The 17,016-nt window shown below is 35.0% G+C and overlaps 1 protein-coding gene across 6 annotated transcripts in view; it reads right to left on the bottom strand.

The window, feature by feature from the left end:
* mboat2b (membrane bound O-acyltransferase domain containing 2b) overlaps positions 1-17,016 on the bottom strand; it is a 32,124-nt gene that overhangs the window by 1,664 nt on the left and 13,444 nt on the right. For 2 of the 6 annotated variants that reach the window (XM_067383058.1, XM_067383056.1), the window contains 12 exons: positions 16,430-16,544; positions 13,912-14,057; positions 12,278-12,355; positions 8,561-8,656; positions 8,416-8,471; positions 6,269-6,323; positions 5,874-6,057; positions 4,965-5,157; positions 2,889-2,992; positions 2,725-2,789; positions 1,858-1,990; positions 26-177 (listed from right to left, as the gene is read on the bottom strand). In XM_067383058.1, coding sequence (XP_067239159.1) covers positions 26-177; positions 1,858-1,990; positions 2,725-2,789; positions 2,889-2,992; positions 4,965-5,157; positions 5,874-6,057; positions 6,269-6,323; positions 8,416-8,471; positions 8,561-8,656; positions 12,278-12,309 — 1,070 coding nt within the window. In that variant the 5' untranslated portion in view covers positions 12,310-12,355; positions 13,912-14,057; positions 16,430-16,544. Of the gene's footprint in view, positions 1-25; positions 178-1,857; positions 1,991-2,724; positions 2,790-2,888; positions 2,993-4,964; positions 5,158-5,873; positions 6,058-6,268; positions 6,324-8,415; positions 8,472-8,560; positions 8,657-12,277; positions 12,356-12,578; positions 13,342-13,378; positions 13,575-13,668; positions 13,822-13,911; positions 14,058-16,429; positions 16,575-17,016 lie in introns of those variants that run through there. The other 4 variants (XM_067383059.1, XM_067383055.1, XM_067383054.1 and 1 more) reach the window with 4 other exon arrangements.

Below are 17,016 nucleotides of genomic sequence, written 5' to 3'. Positions count from 1 at the left end.
ATCTGTTCTTGTTTGTCCTGCCCACCTGTAGAACTTAAGCGAGGGGCCCACAGAAAGCAGCACAAAGGGAACCACTGTGTAACAAATGGCAATCTGTGTAGCCGCCCATGTGATGACATCATACACAAACTTGTGAGTTGGCGAACCCAAGAAGTACGGTCTTACATTGTGCCTCACCTGAAGGAGAAAAGGGAACACTGCATTAAGAAAGGGAGGGATAACAACTTTAACCCTCAGTGACCCAGGCATTGATATTCATCATGTGTTATTTTTTCACCCTTAAAGGGTTAGTTAACCCAAAAATGAAAATTCTGTCATTAATTATTCACCCTCATGTTGTTCCACACCTGTAATACCTTTGTTCATCTTCAGAACACAAATTAAGATATTTTTGATAAAATCTGATGGCTCAGTGAGGCCTCCATTGCCAGCAAGATAATTAACACTTTTAGATGCACAGAAACAGTTCATGTGACTAAAGTGATTCAACCTTAATGTTATGAAGCAATGAGAATACTTTTTGTGTGCCAAAAAAAAAACAAAATAACAAATTTATTCAACAATATCTAGTGAAGGGCGATTTCAAAACACTGCTTCATGAAGCTTAGAAGCTTTACGAATCTTTTGTTTTGAATCAGTGGTTTGGAGCGTGTATCAAACGATCTCAAACTGCCAAAGTCTTGTGATTTTAGTAAACAAGGCTTTGTTACGTCATAAGTGTTTTGAAATTTCAATGGTTCACGTGACTTTGGCAGTGCTCCAAACCACTGATTCGAAACAAAAGATTCGTAAAGCTTCGAAGCTTCATGAAGCAGTGTTTTGAAATCACCCATCACTAGATATTGTTGAATAAAGTTGTTATTTTGTTTTTTTGGCACACAGAACAGTATTTTTGTCGCTTCATAACAGTAAGGTTGAACCACTGTAGTCACATGAACTGTTTTAAATATGTTTTTAGTACCTTTCTGGGTGTTTGAAAGTCTAAATTTACTTGCTGTCAGTGGAAGCCTCATGAGCCATCGGATTTTATCAAAAATATCTTAAATTTGTGTTCCGAAGATGAATGAAGGTCTTACGGGTGTGGAACGACATGAGGGTTAGTAATTAATGTCAGAATTTTCTTTTTTGGGTGAACTAACCTTTTAAAATTAATGATAAAAACATTTTGTTTAGGCAAATTATTCATTGGGGTAGAATTTGGGTGAAAAAAAAATCACTTGATATTTAGGGTTGCAAAATCTCACCACTATTATTTGATACACTAATGTATTTGGAAAATAATATATTTCAACCAATAAGGATAAAGTCATGAAAATTTAACAAATTTCACAATTTGACCATTTAAATATTGTAATAAATATTTATATCAAAGTATGTTTTAAATACAATGTATACAAAAATTAAATTAATATATATGTTGAAAATAGTCTGATGTGCAAGAAAAAAATCTAAATAATTGTCTCAAATTGATGCATGTTCAAAGTTTCAGGGCTTGCAAGTTTTTTTCATTACTAGTCATGTAGAAATAAAATAAAACTAGATGGCGCACACTTCATTTGTAAGTAGATACATTTATTCTAAAATGTATTGTTATGAACTGAAACAATTAAAATGCACATTATTTTTCCCACCAAAAGTTTTGTGATAAATTTCAGAGTCTCAACCGTTTCTTCACTGAAGAAATAATTACTTTTTAATGACATTTGGTTTCATCAGCCGTCCCAAAAGTCAATCGGCCCACTGGGAAAAGTCCCAGTGCTCCTCATGGCCAAACAAATAGCAACACCTGATGTAAGTGAGAGGAATGTTCCTTATCTGAAGTGTATTTGATGTTTGGTAGTGTGTGATGTCACTCACAGCTCTGGCTGCAAGAGTGATGACGATGCCAGTGAGGAAGGTGAGGTAGTAGCCTGGGTAAGCTCCATGCCACATGGCTGACAGCAAGAAGGTGGCAGCGGTGGGATTGTAAGGACAACGTTCATAACACACCCTACAAGACAACAGTGTCACAAATAATAAAACGGTATGCAATAATCATCATTTTAACATGTAAATGAAATGAGCAAGGTATTTTTTCTTCTGCTCTTTTCATCTAAAGCAATGAATCTTTGTATAGTGTCTGTTGTTGGCCTGTTTCCTTGATTTCTAACATGTTAATTATTGATCCATAACTGAACTGAATTTGTGTAGTTATGAAGGTAGATGGGTAACAGGTAATTACAAATTAATACTTTTATTCAGCCAGGATGTATTAAATTGATCAAAAGTGGCAGTAAAGACTTTTATAATGTTATAAAAGAATCCCGAAGGAAAATTTTTCATGGTTTCCACAAAAATACTAAGCAGCACAATTGTTTTCAACATGTTAAAATGATTAAGAAATGTTTCTTGAGCATCAAATCAGCATATTAGAATGATTTCTGAAGGATCATGTGACACTGAAGACTGGAGTAATGATGCTGAAAATCCAGCTTTGCTTCACAGGAATAAATTACAATTTAAAATATATAAAATTAGAAAATAGTTGTTTTAAATTGTAATATTATTTCACACTATTATGGTTTTACAGTGTTTTTGACCAAATAAATGCAACCTTGGTGAGCATAAGAGATTTGAAAACATTACAAATCTTATCAACCCCAAAACATTTTACAATGTTTAAAACGTTTTGTTTAAAACATTTTTACAATGTTTATAATACAATAGTGCTCTACCTATTCTTACCTTTTAAGCCAATGTGCAGTTTGGATGTTCCAGTTATCCAGGAATACTTTAAAGCTGGTAGCAAGCTGAAAAATATAAGAGTTGACTTGACTGATTACGGCACTTCTGATTCATTCAGGGTGAGAAAAAATAAATAAAATAAAAATAACAGCAGCTCAACTGACCTCAATATTCATGATCCTGAGGTTGGAAATGAGATCCCATCGAGGCAAACCATCACTGTCGTAGCCATTAAAGCCAAATCCTGCTGCATTGTTGATGGCATCAGCTATTTAGAAATACAACATGAGTGTCAAAATACTCTCAAATCAGACATAATAAATGTTATGAAACCCAAAATAGTTTGTTTCTACCTTTATATAAAGTGTAATTTTCAAATTAAGCATTCAGTTAATTCTGGATATGTTCGTAGTTTTTCATATTTCAAAGAAGCGTGTACTGTAAGAACTATAAATAATAGTGAAATCTTTTTTTTTTTACTATGTCATAATTTACTACATGAATTGAATTGCAGGAATATGAGTTTTAGTTCCATCTTTTGTCTGAAGAGGGCAGTAAAACACAAGCCATTAGGACCAAGTATGTGTTGTGTAAGATGTTGATCCCAATTCAAATGGGTCACACAACCAGTCCTCACAACAGATGATGGATGAAGCATCCTAATGTGTAATTAATCATACCCGAGGTACAGCATAAATGATAATGATGGAACATGAAAGACAAATTATTGCTAATACTTGATTAAATTATTCTTTCCAGTATGGTTCAACAGACATGTGCAACACATTAGGAGGATAGAAAGGACAACTTGAAAATAGGAAACAGACTAACAGACAGAAGCGTCATTGCCCATTCAAAATGAGGGGTCACCTGCTTAAGATTAATATGCCAAATGGATTCCAATACATACATACATTGATCAGCCACAACATTAAAACCACCTTCCTAGTATTGCGTTGGTCCCCCTCATGCTGCCAAAACTGCTCTGATGCATTAAGGCATGGACTCCACAAGACCTCTGAATATGTCCTGTGGTATCTGGGACCAAGGCATTAGCAGCAGTCCCTTTAGGTTCTGCAAGATGCATGGTGGTCCAGCACATTCCATAGATGCTCAATCACATTGAGATCGGGGGAATTTGGAAGCCTTTGTCATGTTCCTCAAAAAAATGTTGCAGTGTGGATTATCTATTATATAGTAACTCAAATAACCACTCATTACATATGTGGTATGCAGAAGAGCATCTCTGAACGCACATGAACCTTGAAGCAGATGGGCTACAGCAGCAGAAGACTACACCGGGTGCCACTCCTGTCAGCTGAAAACAGCTACAATTCACCAAATTTGGACAATAGAAGATTGGAAAAACGTTGCCTGGTCTGATGAGTCATGATTTCTGCTGCACCATTCAGATGGTAGGGTCAGAATTTGCTGTAAACAACATGAAAGCATGGATCCATCCTGGCTTTTATCAAAAATTTAGGCTGGTGGTGGTATAATGGTCTTTTCTTGGCACACTTTGGGTTCCTTAGTACCAATTGAGCATTGTTTATTAGCCACAGCCTACCTGAGAATTGTAGCTGACCATGTCTATCTCTTTATGACCACAGTGAACCCATCTTCTGATTGGCTACTTACAGCAGGAGTAACATGCCATGTTTCAAAGCTCAAATCATCATCTCAAACTGGTTTCTTGAACATGACAATGAGTTCACTATACTCAAATGGCCTCCACAGTCACCAGATCTCAATCAAATATAGAACACCTTTGGGATGTGGTGGAACGAGAGATTTGCTTCATGGATATGCAGCCGACAAATCTGCAGCAACTGCGTGATGCTACCATGTCAATATGGACCAGAATCTCTGAATGTTTCCAGCACCTAGCTGAATCTATGCCATTAAGAATTAAGGCAGATCTGAAGGCAAAGGGGGGTCCAACCTGCCACTAGTAAGGTGTACCTAATAAAGTGGCTGGTTAGTGTATATCTTATATACTGCATTATATATACTGTATATAAAATGGTCTAAACTGTCTTTTTCTAGACTGATCATATCTAATTCCCCTTCAGAATATTAGATGCATGAGACCCCTGCTAAAAATCAAAACAAAATATCCCACATCAGAACAGAAGCAAGGGAAAATCAGTTTAGACATTATTATCTTTCAAAGAAGATCAAAAAAGGAGAGAAAAAGCTAGCCAGATGGGAATAGAAGGAGAGGCAGGAAGTCCACGCACCCAGAGTCCAAACAAAGTAGTATTTAGGCCGGGTGGTCAGCATGGACAAATACAGGTAGACCACCTGAGCATAGAAGGGCGTGGTGGCAATAAAATCATCATCAACGTTACGCTCCACAGGACAGACTTTGCAGACGGAGAGGAAGACCAGCAGCGAGATGAAGCAGGTGGCCAGTTTTCGGATGACCTCTGTCTGTTAAGAAACAGAAGTGCACAAACTGATATGAACTCGAAATAAGCCAATTATGTACATTTTAAGAATAGTTTTACATAAAATATTGATAATATAAACTACCATTCAAAAGTTTGGGGTCAGTATGTTTTTTTTTTAAGAAAATAATACTTTTATTTCAACAAGTATGTATTAAATTGATCAAAAATTAGATTAAAGACTTTTACATTATTACACAAGATTTCTATTTCAAATTAAATATACTGTACTTTTGAGCTTTTTGTTCATCAAAGAATCCTGAAAACAAATATATCCTGATTTCCACAAAATATTAAGTAGCACAACTTTTTTTTAACATTGATTAAATTAAGAAATGTTTCTTGAGCACCAAATCATCATATCAGAATGATTTCTGAAGGATCATGTGACACTGAAGACTGGAGTAATGATGAAAATTCAGCTTTGACATCACAGGAATAAACTACATTTTAAAATATATTCAAAAAGAAAACAGTTATTTTAAATTGTAAGTGTAATTTTAAATTGTTTATACTGTTTTTTGATCAAATAAATGCATCCGTTGTGAGCATAAAAGACTTTTTTCGAAGACATTTTTTTTTAATCTTACCAACCCCAAACTTTTGAACATCTGTTCAGCCTTCACGCTACGGTGATATGACTTGGTGTACAAACTAAAGATATTTTTTAAAAAATACAAACGACTAAATAAAACGAACATTTGGTGATGGGTCGTTCAGTCTGCTCTTCCCATTGACTTTTCCTTTGGTCTCAAGTTCTCTGTGTCGATAGGGGGTGCCCTCAATGAAGGCAATGTAATCATTATAGGAGCAGGTGGGACCAGCCAAAATGCCCATGAAATTACAATTATAACTGAAGTACTCCAATAAACTGGGCATCCGTCTGGATGAAACACAAACATGGAAGAAAAGAGGATGATTTTAGAATTGCATTGCATCATATCTAGTAAAGAGACTTGAGATAGCTTGTAGTGATAAAGGGCAAAGCAACTATTTTTTTAGACCACAACCATATACACTCATTCCTTCGTTTAATTTTGTCTTTGTATTATACAGTAAATAGTTTAATTTAAGCTTCTTTTAAATCTACATACCTTATGGCCAATAGTTTTTGACTCTGGTTGAGCTGATCTTCCTTCCTCGCCATTCCTGTTCACAAAAAAAGTATGCATATATATATATATATATATATATTATATATATACCAACAGCTTCAATCCATAATAAAAGTCATTTTTGTCTGAGGAACTTTGATCTGTAATTCAGTCCCCATTGAAAGCTTTCATTCATTGTAACTGCATGGAAAAGATGGAACAGAACATTATTTAAAATGCCTCCTTTTTCTGTTTTTCAAAGAAAAAACAAAGTCATACAGGTATGAAATATCACGAGGGTGAGTAAACAATAACAGAATTTAAATTTTTTGGCCAAACTATTTCTTTAAAACACAATTTAGCTGGAAATTTATTTGCATCTGAGCACAGAGGAAGTATAGTACCCTCACAGCTTCTGAGCTTGTGAGAAGTGGTTTTGTCTAACACTCCCTGTCCTCTTCCTGATTTACAGAGGTAATTAGAGAGGGAAGAAATGTGCTGTAAATTGACTTGGCTCAGAGTTCATGTGGTCGACTCATGAGTCTCCTCTGCCTCAGTTGTTTGTCTTGCTGCACGATAAGACAAGGCAAGGCGACCCAGTGTAAGTGGCTTGAATCATTTCTTGTTGTTTTATTGCACGTAAGACGAGCCACTTAAAAAGTTTTCATTAAGGTTTATGAGTGATCCAGTGAGCAGCAGCAGTGCAGAGACCGAGCTTCACTCACAATAGGCCCCAACATGTCCCAGAGCTAGTGATGGAGGTCTGCAAGGACTTCTATGGGGGACTTTGTCCTATTAGTGTTCTACGGACCACAGGGAATATCAATGACAGGTTATTCAAGGCAACAGCCGAGTGAAACCTCTTTATAAGAGTCCTGGCGGAAAGCTTAAATTCAATTTATACCACGCAATGAGTAATTTTATATCACGGTAACAGAATATATCACAATATAAGTATTTGTTCTGGAAATCTATGAAAAATAACCAATGTGATAATGCCCATTTCTGGATTATCCAGTGAATTAAATACTTTCCAAATGAAAAGTACTTAATATCCTTTGATTATTTTCTATTTTTATCTGGAATATGACAGACATAAACTAAAAGATTACTCATAACAAATAAATGATGTCTGGTATCAGTGAAAAATAGCTTCATGTTATGTAGTAAGCTAAAAGCAGACTCAAAAATAATATAAAAAAATAAATAGTAATGACTTTAAAAACTGATCTGTGACACCACATTAACTTAATTCTATATTAATGCGAAATATTGCTAACACCTACAGTGGAGTTTTTAATAAAAAAAAAAAAAATGTTTCTGTTAACTGACATAAAAAATAAAAACAAACATAACTGGGAAAAAATTTTAACTAAACTATATTTTACATGATATTATACTAGATATTATATTTCAATGACTCCAAAACAAAATCAACATAAATATCCACAAATTCATTTCAATTTCATTTTTAGATACATGGTATATTTAAAGAAAATTGAAAAAATTGAAAACAAATTAAAACAATAACTATATAAAACTATAAACAAATTTAAATCTAAAGCTGAAACTAGCAAACTCAAAAAAAAAAAAAAACCCTAAAACTAAGACACTGAAACAAAAAAAAAAAAAAAAAAAAAAAAATCAAATTTAAAATTATAACCCTGTGCAGCATAAATAATATAGACAAAATGTGACACAATATTACCATTGCATGGTATAAAACATAGTATCGGCCTACTCTTGCACTAGACATCCAGTAGGGTTCCAGCAGAAAGGACAAAAGCATCTGCTCTGTTCAAAAGCTTCTCCATGACAAAGGTTTGCAGGCCAGCAGATGAACTCAGCAGAGGACAGAGAAATTAATTAGTGATAACGGTAATATTGAGAAGTGCTAGATGGTGCAACACTCATCATACACAGATTACCCTATCTGTCACCCTGTGGAACAATAGAGGGGCGAAGAGAAGGAGAGGGCTTGTTTTCATTTGCTTTCATTTCATCCCACTGCCTTCCATTTCTTTAATTAGTTTCTCTGGCCCTTTGGCAGCACATTTGACAATCACAACAGCAGCCGCCTGGAACAGCATCCCAATGCATCATTCCTGTGTGTATTCTAAACTTTAAATAAACACGCACACACTCACCATCATGGATCTCGAAAGCCACACTGGTAATCTTCTGTGTGATGACCATCATCGGTCTGTCAGGGAGAGAAAAAATAAAAAAAACAATGTAAATAAATATGGGTAAACGTAAACAACGAAGCTCAGAAACCTCACATGTTCTTACCCCGTGAAATCGGCAGAGTACATGCCATAATCAAAGACGTAAACCCGGGTGATTTGGCAGAAGCTTAGATAACCCAGGGCGACCACCAAACAGTATCTGCAATGAGAACCAAAGAGCATGTTTCACATCCAAGCCATTTCAGATGCATTAATGTACTTACAACCATTTTTCTGTAGGTAATACAAATAAATTGTAGTTTTATAAGAGCTTTAATATCATAAAGGCCTGAAAGATGACATACAGAGACTTTTTTGTGATCCATTAAAACCCAGAAACAAACATCATTTAAAAACAAAAAGCTAACAAAGAGCACAGTCATGCCGAACTCTTCACTCTCAGAAATGAACTCTCAACGGTGATGAGAGCTTTTGATCTGCAGAGCCTGAACACCAGACGGTGGACGTGTGTGTGTGTTTGCGTGTAGATAGACCATTATTCTCTACACAAATTAATGACATTATTGCTCCCCATTCTTGTAAAATGCAGAAAAAAGAATGTGGAAATTAAAATGGAGTTAGAACATGAGAAACGGCGCACATACATAGCCTCAAACACACACACACACACACACACACACACACACACACATGTTTGTTTTTGTGAATTGTGGGGACTTTCCATAGACTTCAATGCATTTTACACTGAACAAACTGTACATTCTATCCCCCTACCCTGCCCCTACCCCTAAACCTAACCCTCACAGGAAACTGTGCAAACTTTTACTTTTTCACAAAAACTCATTCTATATGATTTATAAACCCATTTACATTGTGGGGACCGCTGGCTGGTCCCCACGATGTAGGTGAACTCAGGTTTATATTACATCATGGGGACATTTGGTCCCCACAATGTAATATAAACAAAAGCACACACACACACACACACACACACACACACACACACACACACACACACACACACAGGTGAAACTGTCAGTGCCATAGAGGGTGTTTCATTATCACTGACATTATCACTGTCAGACAGACTGCATGTGTTTGCTCAGTCTGTTTGGTATTTTCATAACGCTCTCTGGAAAACTGGATTCTGATTGGCCAATTGTTTGCACAATTTTTGTAAACTGCATTACTGATCACTGACTCACGCAATAATTTTCTACAAAGCTATGCTGGTTTTACATGTATTGGTTTATGGCAAAATGGGGACCAGGGTCCACTGGGAAGTTTCAGCATGGTTCCAAGGGGCTTCAATACGACATAACATGACTTAAAACAAAACAAAAAATTATTAAATTAAGCTAAAATATCTAAAAATCAAGATATTTCTGTTTTAATTTTTTTTTTTCCTTTTCTTTGAAGAACCAGAATTGTATTGAAAAATCTGGATATATGAGGAATCCTAATTTTAGAAATGTGATTTCTAGACCTGGAATAGTCATGTAAAATATTAAAATAAAATAAAAATTCTAGTATATTCCACTTTCAATCTTCAGATGCAACGTACTGATTGATAGCTTAGTATAAGACATCAGGTACAGCTTTTTCTTTTTCTTTTTTTTTTTTTTTAAAGAAAATCACAATATAAAAAGTTAATTTTCAAGTCCCAACCTATTTTGCTTCTGTTGTGTTCACAGTTACATAACAACAGAAGGTCATTAGAACAGTAATCATGTGGTTTTAAAAACGTAAGATCCATTTTTATCTCAAAGACAAAGTTTGGGAAGATCAGATGAAGCTTGAAGGGATTAGCACAACAGAAGCTCCCAGTCCTTCTCATTATTTCTTATACATACACACACACACACACACACACACACAGACACACACACACACACACACACAAGTTTGTTTTGCTGTCTTAGTGAGGACATTACATAGGCGTAATGGTTTTTCTACTGTACAAACTGTACATTCCATCCCCCTACACTACTCCTACCCCTAAACCTGCCCATCACTGAAAACATTCTGCATTATTACATTTTTAATAAAACATTGTTTAGTATGTTTTTAAAGCTATTTTAAATACGAGGACTCGTGAAATTTCCTCATATTTCATGTTTACGTCATAATACCAGTGTAATACCCATGTCATTATACAAATTTGTGTCCTCACAAATCACGAAAACACACGTGCACACACACACGCACACACACACGCACACTCGAGCGGTAGCGATGACACATTCAGCTCAGGTCCCCAGACACTGCAGGTGTGAGTACAAAGATAGACGAGGTGTGTGTAATGTTCGTGTGCTTTCCATTCAACAATGCGAGTGTGTTTTGCAGGTCTGCAAAACTGTTTGCCCTCCTAGAGAAGGCCAAAAATAGAATGGTCTCAACCGCTGTATGTTTCCCAAAATGACACAACCAATCATGTCAATCGCCTTTCTACACAACCCACCAATGGAAGACAGAAAAAGGAGGGCCAAGAATTGTCTACCTTAACAACTGCCCCTGAATCTTCCTAAGACAGTAATATCACCTCATTTGAAACAAAAAGTCCCTAAGGGGCCATTTAGCAGGAGTCTGACATTGAGGCAGTTTTATATTTACCACCTAGTAAGAAGTTCCTGGCAGCTGGCAGGAGACGGCAGCAGGGAAATAATGGAAGATTTTATTACACCCATGAGGAGGACAGTGACTGATGGTCAGCGGGTGAAGGCAATGATGTCTTTTTCATTATAATTATCTTTGGGTCAGTTTTCAACTCTTTCATCAGAAGAGAGGGCACAACTTCTATCAGCATGGACCTTTCAAATGAAAAAGGGGCTATGAAGGGGTCACACATGTCTGCTCAATGGGCTCTACTGAGTTTAAAGTAAAAAGTAATGGTGTTCACAACCAATTTAAAAAAAAAAAGCATGACATGCAATAACAAAAAAACAAAAGTGGACTGTACTTTACTTATTCAAAAGGAATTGACTGAATTGTTTGGGTTGAAAAATGAACAATTGGTGATGTCAACAAAAAAATTTAGTTTCAGAGACATAGCCACAGTTTAAACTACCGTTCAAAAGTTTAGGATCAAGGTTTTTTTGTTTTTTTAAAAAAATGAATACTTTTATTCAGCAAGGATGCATTCAAGTGATCAAAAGTGACAGTAATGATATTTATAATGTTACAAAAGATGTCACAACAGCTTTCAACATTGATAATAATAAATGTTTCTTGAGCACAAAATCAGCATATTAGAATGATTTCTGAAGGGTTATGTGACACTGAAGACTGGAGTAATTACTGCTTTGCCATCACAAGAATAAATTACATTTTAAAATATCTTAAAATAGAATTTTTAAAATTGTAATACCATTTCACAATATTACTGTTTTTACTGTAGTTTGACCATATAAATGCAGTCTTTGTGAGACTTCTTTCAAAAACATAAAAAAAAAAAATCTTACCAACCACAAACTTTGAACTTTGAATGGTAGTCATTTTGAAGAAAGATATGGAGACAAACTAATAACAACACTGATTAACTGTTTAAAATTAAAAAACACAGAAATGTGTATTAAAGTGAAATATGTATTAAAATGAAATGGGTCTTTAAATGTGTATTAAAGACCCGATAAACTCCAAAATTGAATTTTGTGCCTAGGTCAGTTTATTAGCTTTGAGGCCATTTTTGTGCAATATGTCAAGACAGGAAATGCTGCACTTGTCCAGCCATTTCATAGGGCCTTTAGTAAAGTACATAATAATTAAAAAAAAAAAAAAAAAAACTTTCAATGATTCTAAAGATGTGAAAATATGGACTCACTTGTGCATGTGCTCAACTCCGGTCAGAATCATTATACCGTAAGTAATGCCGCTCTGGAGAAGGAAATGAAGTGCATACCTGTAGAACAGAGAAAAAATGGTTTGCTTCAGAAAAACTATACAAGAATGACAGGATGGAGCTGTGCTTATATAATTATCTTTTTTCTTCTTTTCTTTCTTTTTTTCTTTTTTCTTTTTTATTATTTGACATGTTATTGAAACATTCTGGACACAAAGTTTTGGAGATTTTGATCTCTGAAATTTTTTTAATTTTGTTAATTTTGTATTTTACCCAGACTCACCAAAGAGAACTGCCTTAAAGAGTCTTTACGGAAGCTTATCTGAAAACGGACCCACTTAAAACACACATAAATACAAACAGAGACACTTTAATAAGGGTTTTAAGAGATGCCACTAATTAGCAAGCAGAAGTCTTTCTATCGTTCAGTGTGGCCTATTGATCGGTTTGTCTTATTAAATGAGATGTTAATGAGTTCCAGATCTGAGTCGCCACCGACTCATCAATAAAAGCTTGAGTATGCTGATAGAGATCACAAAACACAGACACTAATGTATCTAAAACTATGTTAGTATCGGCAGGAATTTTTCTTAAAACACCAGCTGTTTTTCTAAAAAAATTTGCGCAAGATATACTGGAAATTAAAAAATGTTCTTTAAAAATTTGAGCTGGATTTATTATTATTATTCTTAAATATCATTAAATTATCCGTAGGAAACTTTACGATTGGACACAAAAATGTAAGTAGGTCACAAGGCTTGCAGGGTCCTGAAATACTACAGGAACCTGACTGAGAGTCCTGCAAAACTTCTGATGTTCTTCTGGAACAGTGTTAAATCATTGTTCTCTGATCCAGTTTGTCGCTGTTTGTTGTGATTTAGCCTGTTTATTATTTCTTCTAAATTCCAAGATGGCAAATTCATATAAGCGTTTAACGTAAATCTACATTTATGTAACGGAGTGAGGAAAACATAGAATTATACAACTGTTAAACTCTTTCAAAAGATCATGTTTCCAAAAAAGTAAATGAATAAATGAAACCTAATTGCAAAATAATTGCAAATTGTAAATGATTATACTAACAATCCAAAAATGGGAGAGTCAATGAAATCACTATGGAAACTGGAATCACAAACAAGTTTTTGTGTAATGAAACAATTGAAACAATCCTTCACAAAAGTCTGTTTTCAACTTTTCAAATCCATCTCTTATTTGAATCAAATGGTGTAATGATTCATCGTGTTATGATTCATTTTGCAGATGACTTCCAGAACCAAGGCTTTTGAAAAAAAAAGAAAAAAAAAGTCTGGTCATTGTTATGCTTGAGTCATACAGGAGTTTACAACTAAAAAAAATTCTACATAATTTGATACTTGTCTGTACTACAGATGTCAGGATCAGCTCCCTTTATTGTCCTTCAACTGTTTGTTTATTCTGTATCCAGTGTCTGTCGTTTCACAGACCACTACATTTCCTATTGATTGGCATTCGTTGTATCTTTCTGGAACGTCACACCAGCACATATCCTGCAGTCCAGCAGCAGGGAGTACAAGCAAAAGCTGGTTTCAATTACCTTGTGAACACACAGAGTGATGCTTCAGTATGGAAATACTCACCAGCCAAAGCAGAAGAGGGCAAAGTAGATGCCCAGCAGTGTGGCTACCACATGTCGCACAAAAGGACTTGTCTTGCTGGGGTGCAGGTAGAGCCTGAACCACACGGCCGTGAGAAGGGCACAGAGCTGACATACTACGAAGTTCACCTGAAAAAAAAAAAATAAAGAGACTTAAGCCATCATGTTCAAAAGGCTGATATTTTAACCAAATGTATTTGATTTAGAAACGTTCAGACTAGTTTGTATGTCAGCTTTTAAATGAAAAGACATATTTTTTTTTTATTTAATGGATTTTTTATTTTTTTATTTAAAGCTGCAGTTTGTAAGTTTTGCCTCTTTGTCGCCATCTCTGTTTGAAACCTGCAATTGCAGTTATCATCATCTTTACGTGGGTTGTGCATCGGTACGGATGATTCTAATGTTTTGAGGAGAATGTGTCCACCGCACCGATGGATACTGTACTTTTGAATGACAGACTGTAGTCTTAGAAGTATGACCAAATTAAGAATTTTTACTGGAAAATGTCATCTGAACAAGTAAGTAAAAAATCTGCCACTTTTGTTCTGAAAACAAAGCATTACAATAAACCGTGCTACCAATGGTGATTAAATCTAACAATTGCTTAGCTCATATGACATTAAACGGTGCAAATTATTATTACTGTTATACTCTGTTCTCAATTGTTAATGTTAACAACATCAGCATTACGTGACTATGTGTATTTAGTGTGTATTAGTGTTACCTGTATTTCAGTTTCTGTACAGTCTAATCTCTAACGTTTATTTGTCACACCATACAATCCTCCAGTTTTGTCCCAGCCTACTAGCTGGGACTCGTTCTTTATATAAACAGATGTGAAGTAATGACGCAAAGACAAATGGCAGCATGCTCGAATTTCGCGCAGAAACCCACTAGTACCGCTCAAATTAGATCACATTATTACAAGCTGTTGTGAATTGGGTTAAGGTAAGGAGATAGTTTTGAACACTGGCTGGTTATGTACTTGCTCAAAAATTGATTTTGGATAATTTTTTTTTATAAAAAAAGTTATGGACTGCAGCTTTAAATATAAAAAAAAATTATTATTCATTTATTTTATTAATGCATTTTGTTAATTCAACTTCTTGTCAATAAAAAAGCTAGCTCATTTAAAACCATTATTTGTAATGCAACTTTTGTGATAAAACAAAATACAACAATTTCACAATTCACAAACATGCCATACCGGTTTTAAATTTTAAGTGATTGATTACTCATTTTTTAGTACGTAACAGTACATATTAATAGTACAATTAGTCTTATAGTACATTCCCATTCCTAGCACATCAAAGTGACAAAAAAAAACAAGACATTTTGTTGTCATTTGGTTTCCATATCTGTTTTGTCATGCTGGGTAGCCCCGCCCACAGTGAAAACCCATTGGTCCAAATTCTGCTCCTCATAGCTGTACATTCAACATCAAATATATTCTGATAGGCTGTGATTACAGTGTGTATAGATGATCCTGGAAACATGTCACTTGCCTCAGATGTGAAGATTATTGTGTAGACAATGGAATTTAGAAAAAAATAATAAGCAGAATAAATATCATGGCTAAACCACAACAAACAACGAAAAACAGGGTTAGAGAACAACGATTTAAAACTGTTCCAGAAGAACATCTCAGTGAGGTTCCTGCAGTTTTTCAGAACCCTGCAAGCCTTGTGACCTACTTAAAAGACAATGCCTTGAGCTTCACACTGACATGCTTCTCGTGAAAGCCAAATACATCAACAGCATGAGTCAGGGAGTTGTTTCTTGACTGAACACAGCTGTGAAATTTCAGCTGCAAGTCATTTAAAAACAGATATATATCTTCAACCAAACATCTGTAAATACCTTTATTCCTACGCTTCATGCAAATAAAATTAATCACAAGTCTGTAGAATAGCCAAATATATATAACAGTCTTGTTAACGGTCAAGAAATTCAAGAATTCACACGCCATGTAAGGAAGGATGCTACAAAAAACTGTATCTCTGTCCTTTTATCATCCACATCTGCATTCAATGACTGTAGAGCAGCATTTAATAAACCCACCACAAGGACACAACTTGCTTTTGCAACATCCAATACATGTCAGGCGACCCAGTGTGGTTTGCAGACCAGACCAAGGGGATTGTGGGAGATTCTTGGCAGCATGCTGTAACTTGTACATAGCACTAGCAATGCTGTAATTGTAAACATGTCAAAAGACATCTCAAGCACCAAGTAATCTGTATTTTTCAAAAATCATGCTTAAATGCAGATAGCACACCAAAAATATAAGTGAGCCACATGTCTTTGAGATTACCTGAGCTTGGATATTACACAATCTGATTCAAATAATATGCCTTTAAATTGGTTTCACTACTTTCAAGTCTTTTTATTTAGGGGCATTTACACTGACAGCAAAGAACTGTCCATTATGAACCACACGATCCTTGCATGCTGTTACACATAATTATTAAGGCTCACATAATGTTTTAGACACAACATACATAATCCAGACAGATGAAGGACCATCAATCAGTTTTGACAGAGACTCGTTTGCCAGCTTCTGTTGCTTTCTTTGCAGACTTCCTGTTGCTCAGTTCCATCTGTCCATCGGTCACACTTGCAACAAACATGAAGCACACACAAAACCTGCAGTAAATCATACAGCTAAATGGTTAATAACTGTGCCATAACAACAGAAATGGCCTTACAATATCATCTTCTTAATGTTACACTAAATATTACTGAAAATACCACCAAAATATTAAGTAGCACAACTGTGTTGAACATTGATAATAATAATAATAATAATAATAATTATAATAATAATAATAAATGTTTCAAAAATCAGAAAATCAGCATATTAGAATGTTTTCTGAAGGATCATGTGACACTGCAGACTGCAGTAATGAAAAAAATGAAAGAAAAATCAGCTTTGCCATTATTAAAATAGAAAATAATTTATTTAAATTGTAATAATATTCCACATTTGAAAAAAATAAAAATAGATAAATTGTAAATATTTGACACCAGCAACACTATGAGTCACACGAAAGCATTTCAGCTACATTGTGATAACAATCATACTAAT

This window comes from Chanodichthys erythropterus, chromosome 4 (genome assembly GCF_024489055.1).
Source record: "Chanodichthys erythropterus isolate Z2021 chromosome 4, ASM2448905v1, whole genome shotgun sequence".
In the NCBI taxonomy this organism is placed as follows: Eukaryota; Metazoa; Chordata; class Actinopteri; order Cypriniformes; family Xenocyprididae; genus Chanodichthys; species Chanodichthys erythropterus.
This window is presented reverse-complemented; position numbering and strand designations above follow the sequence as displayed.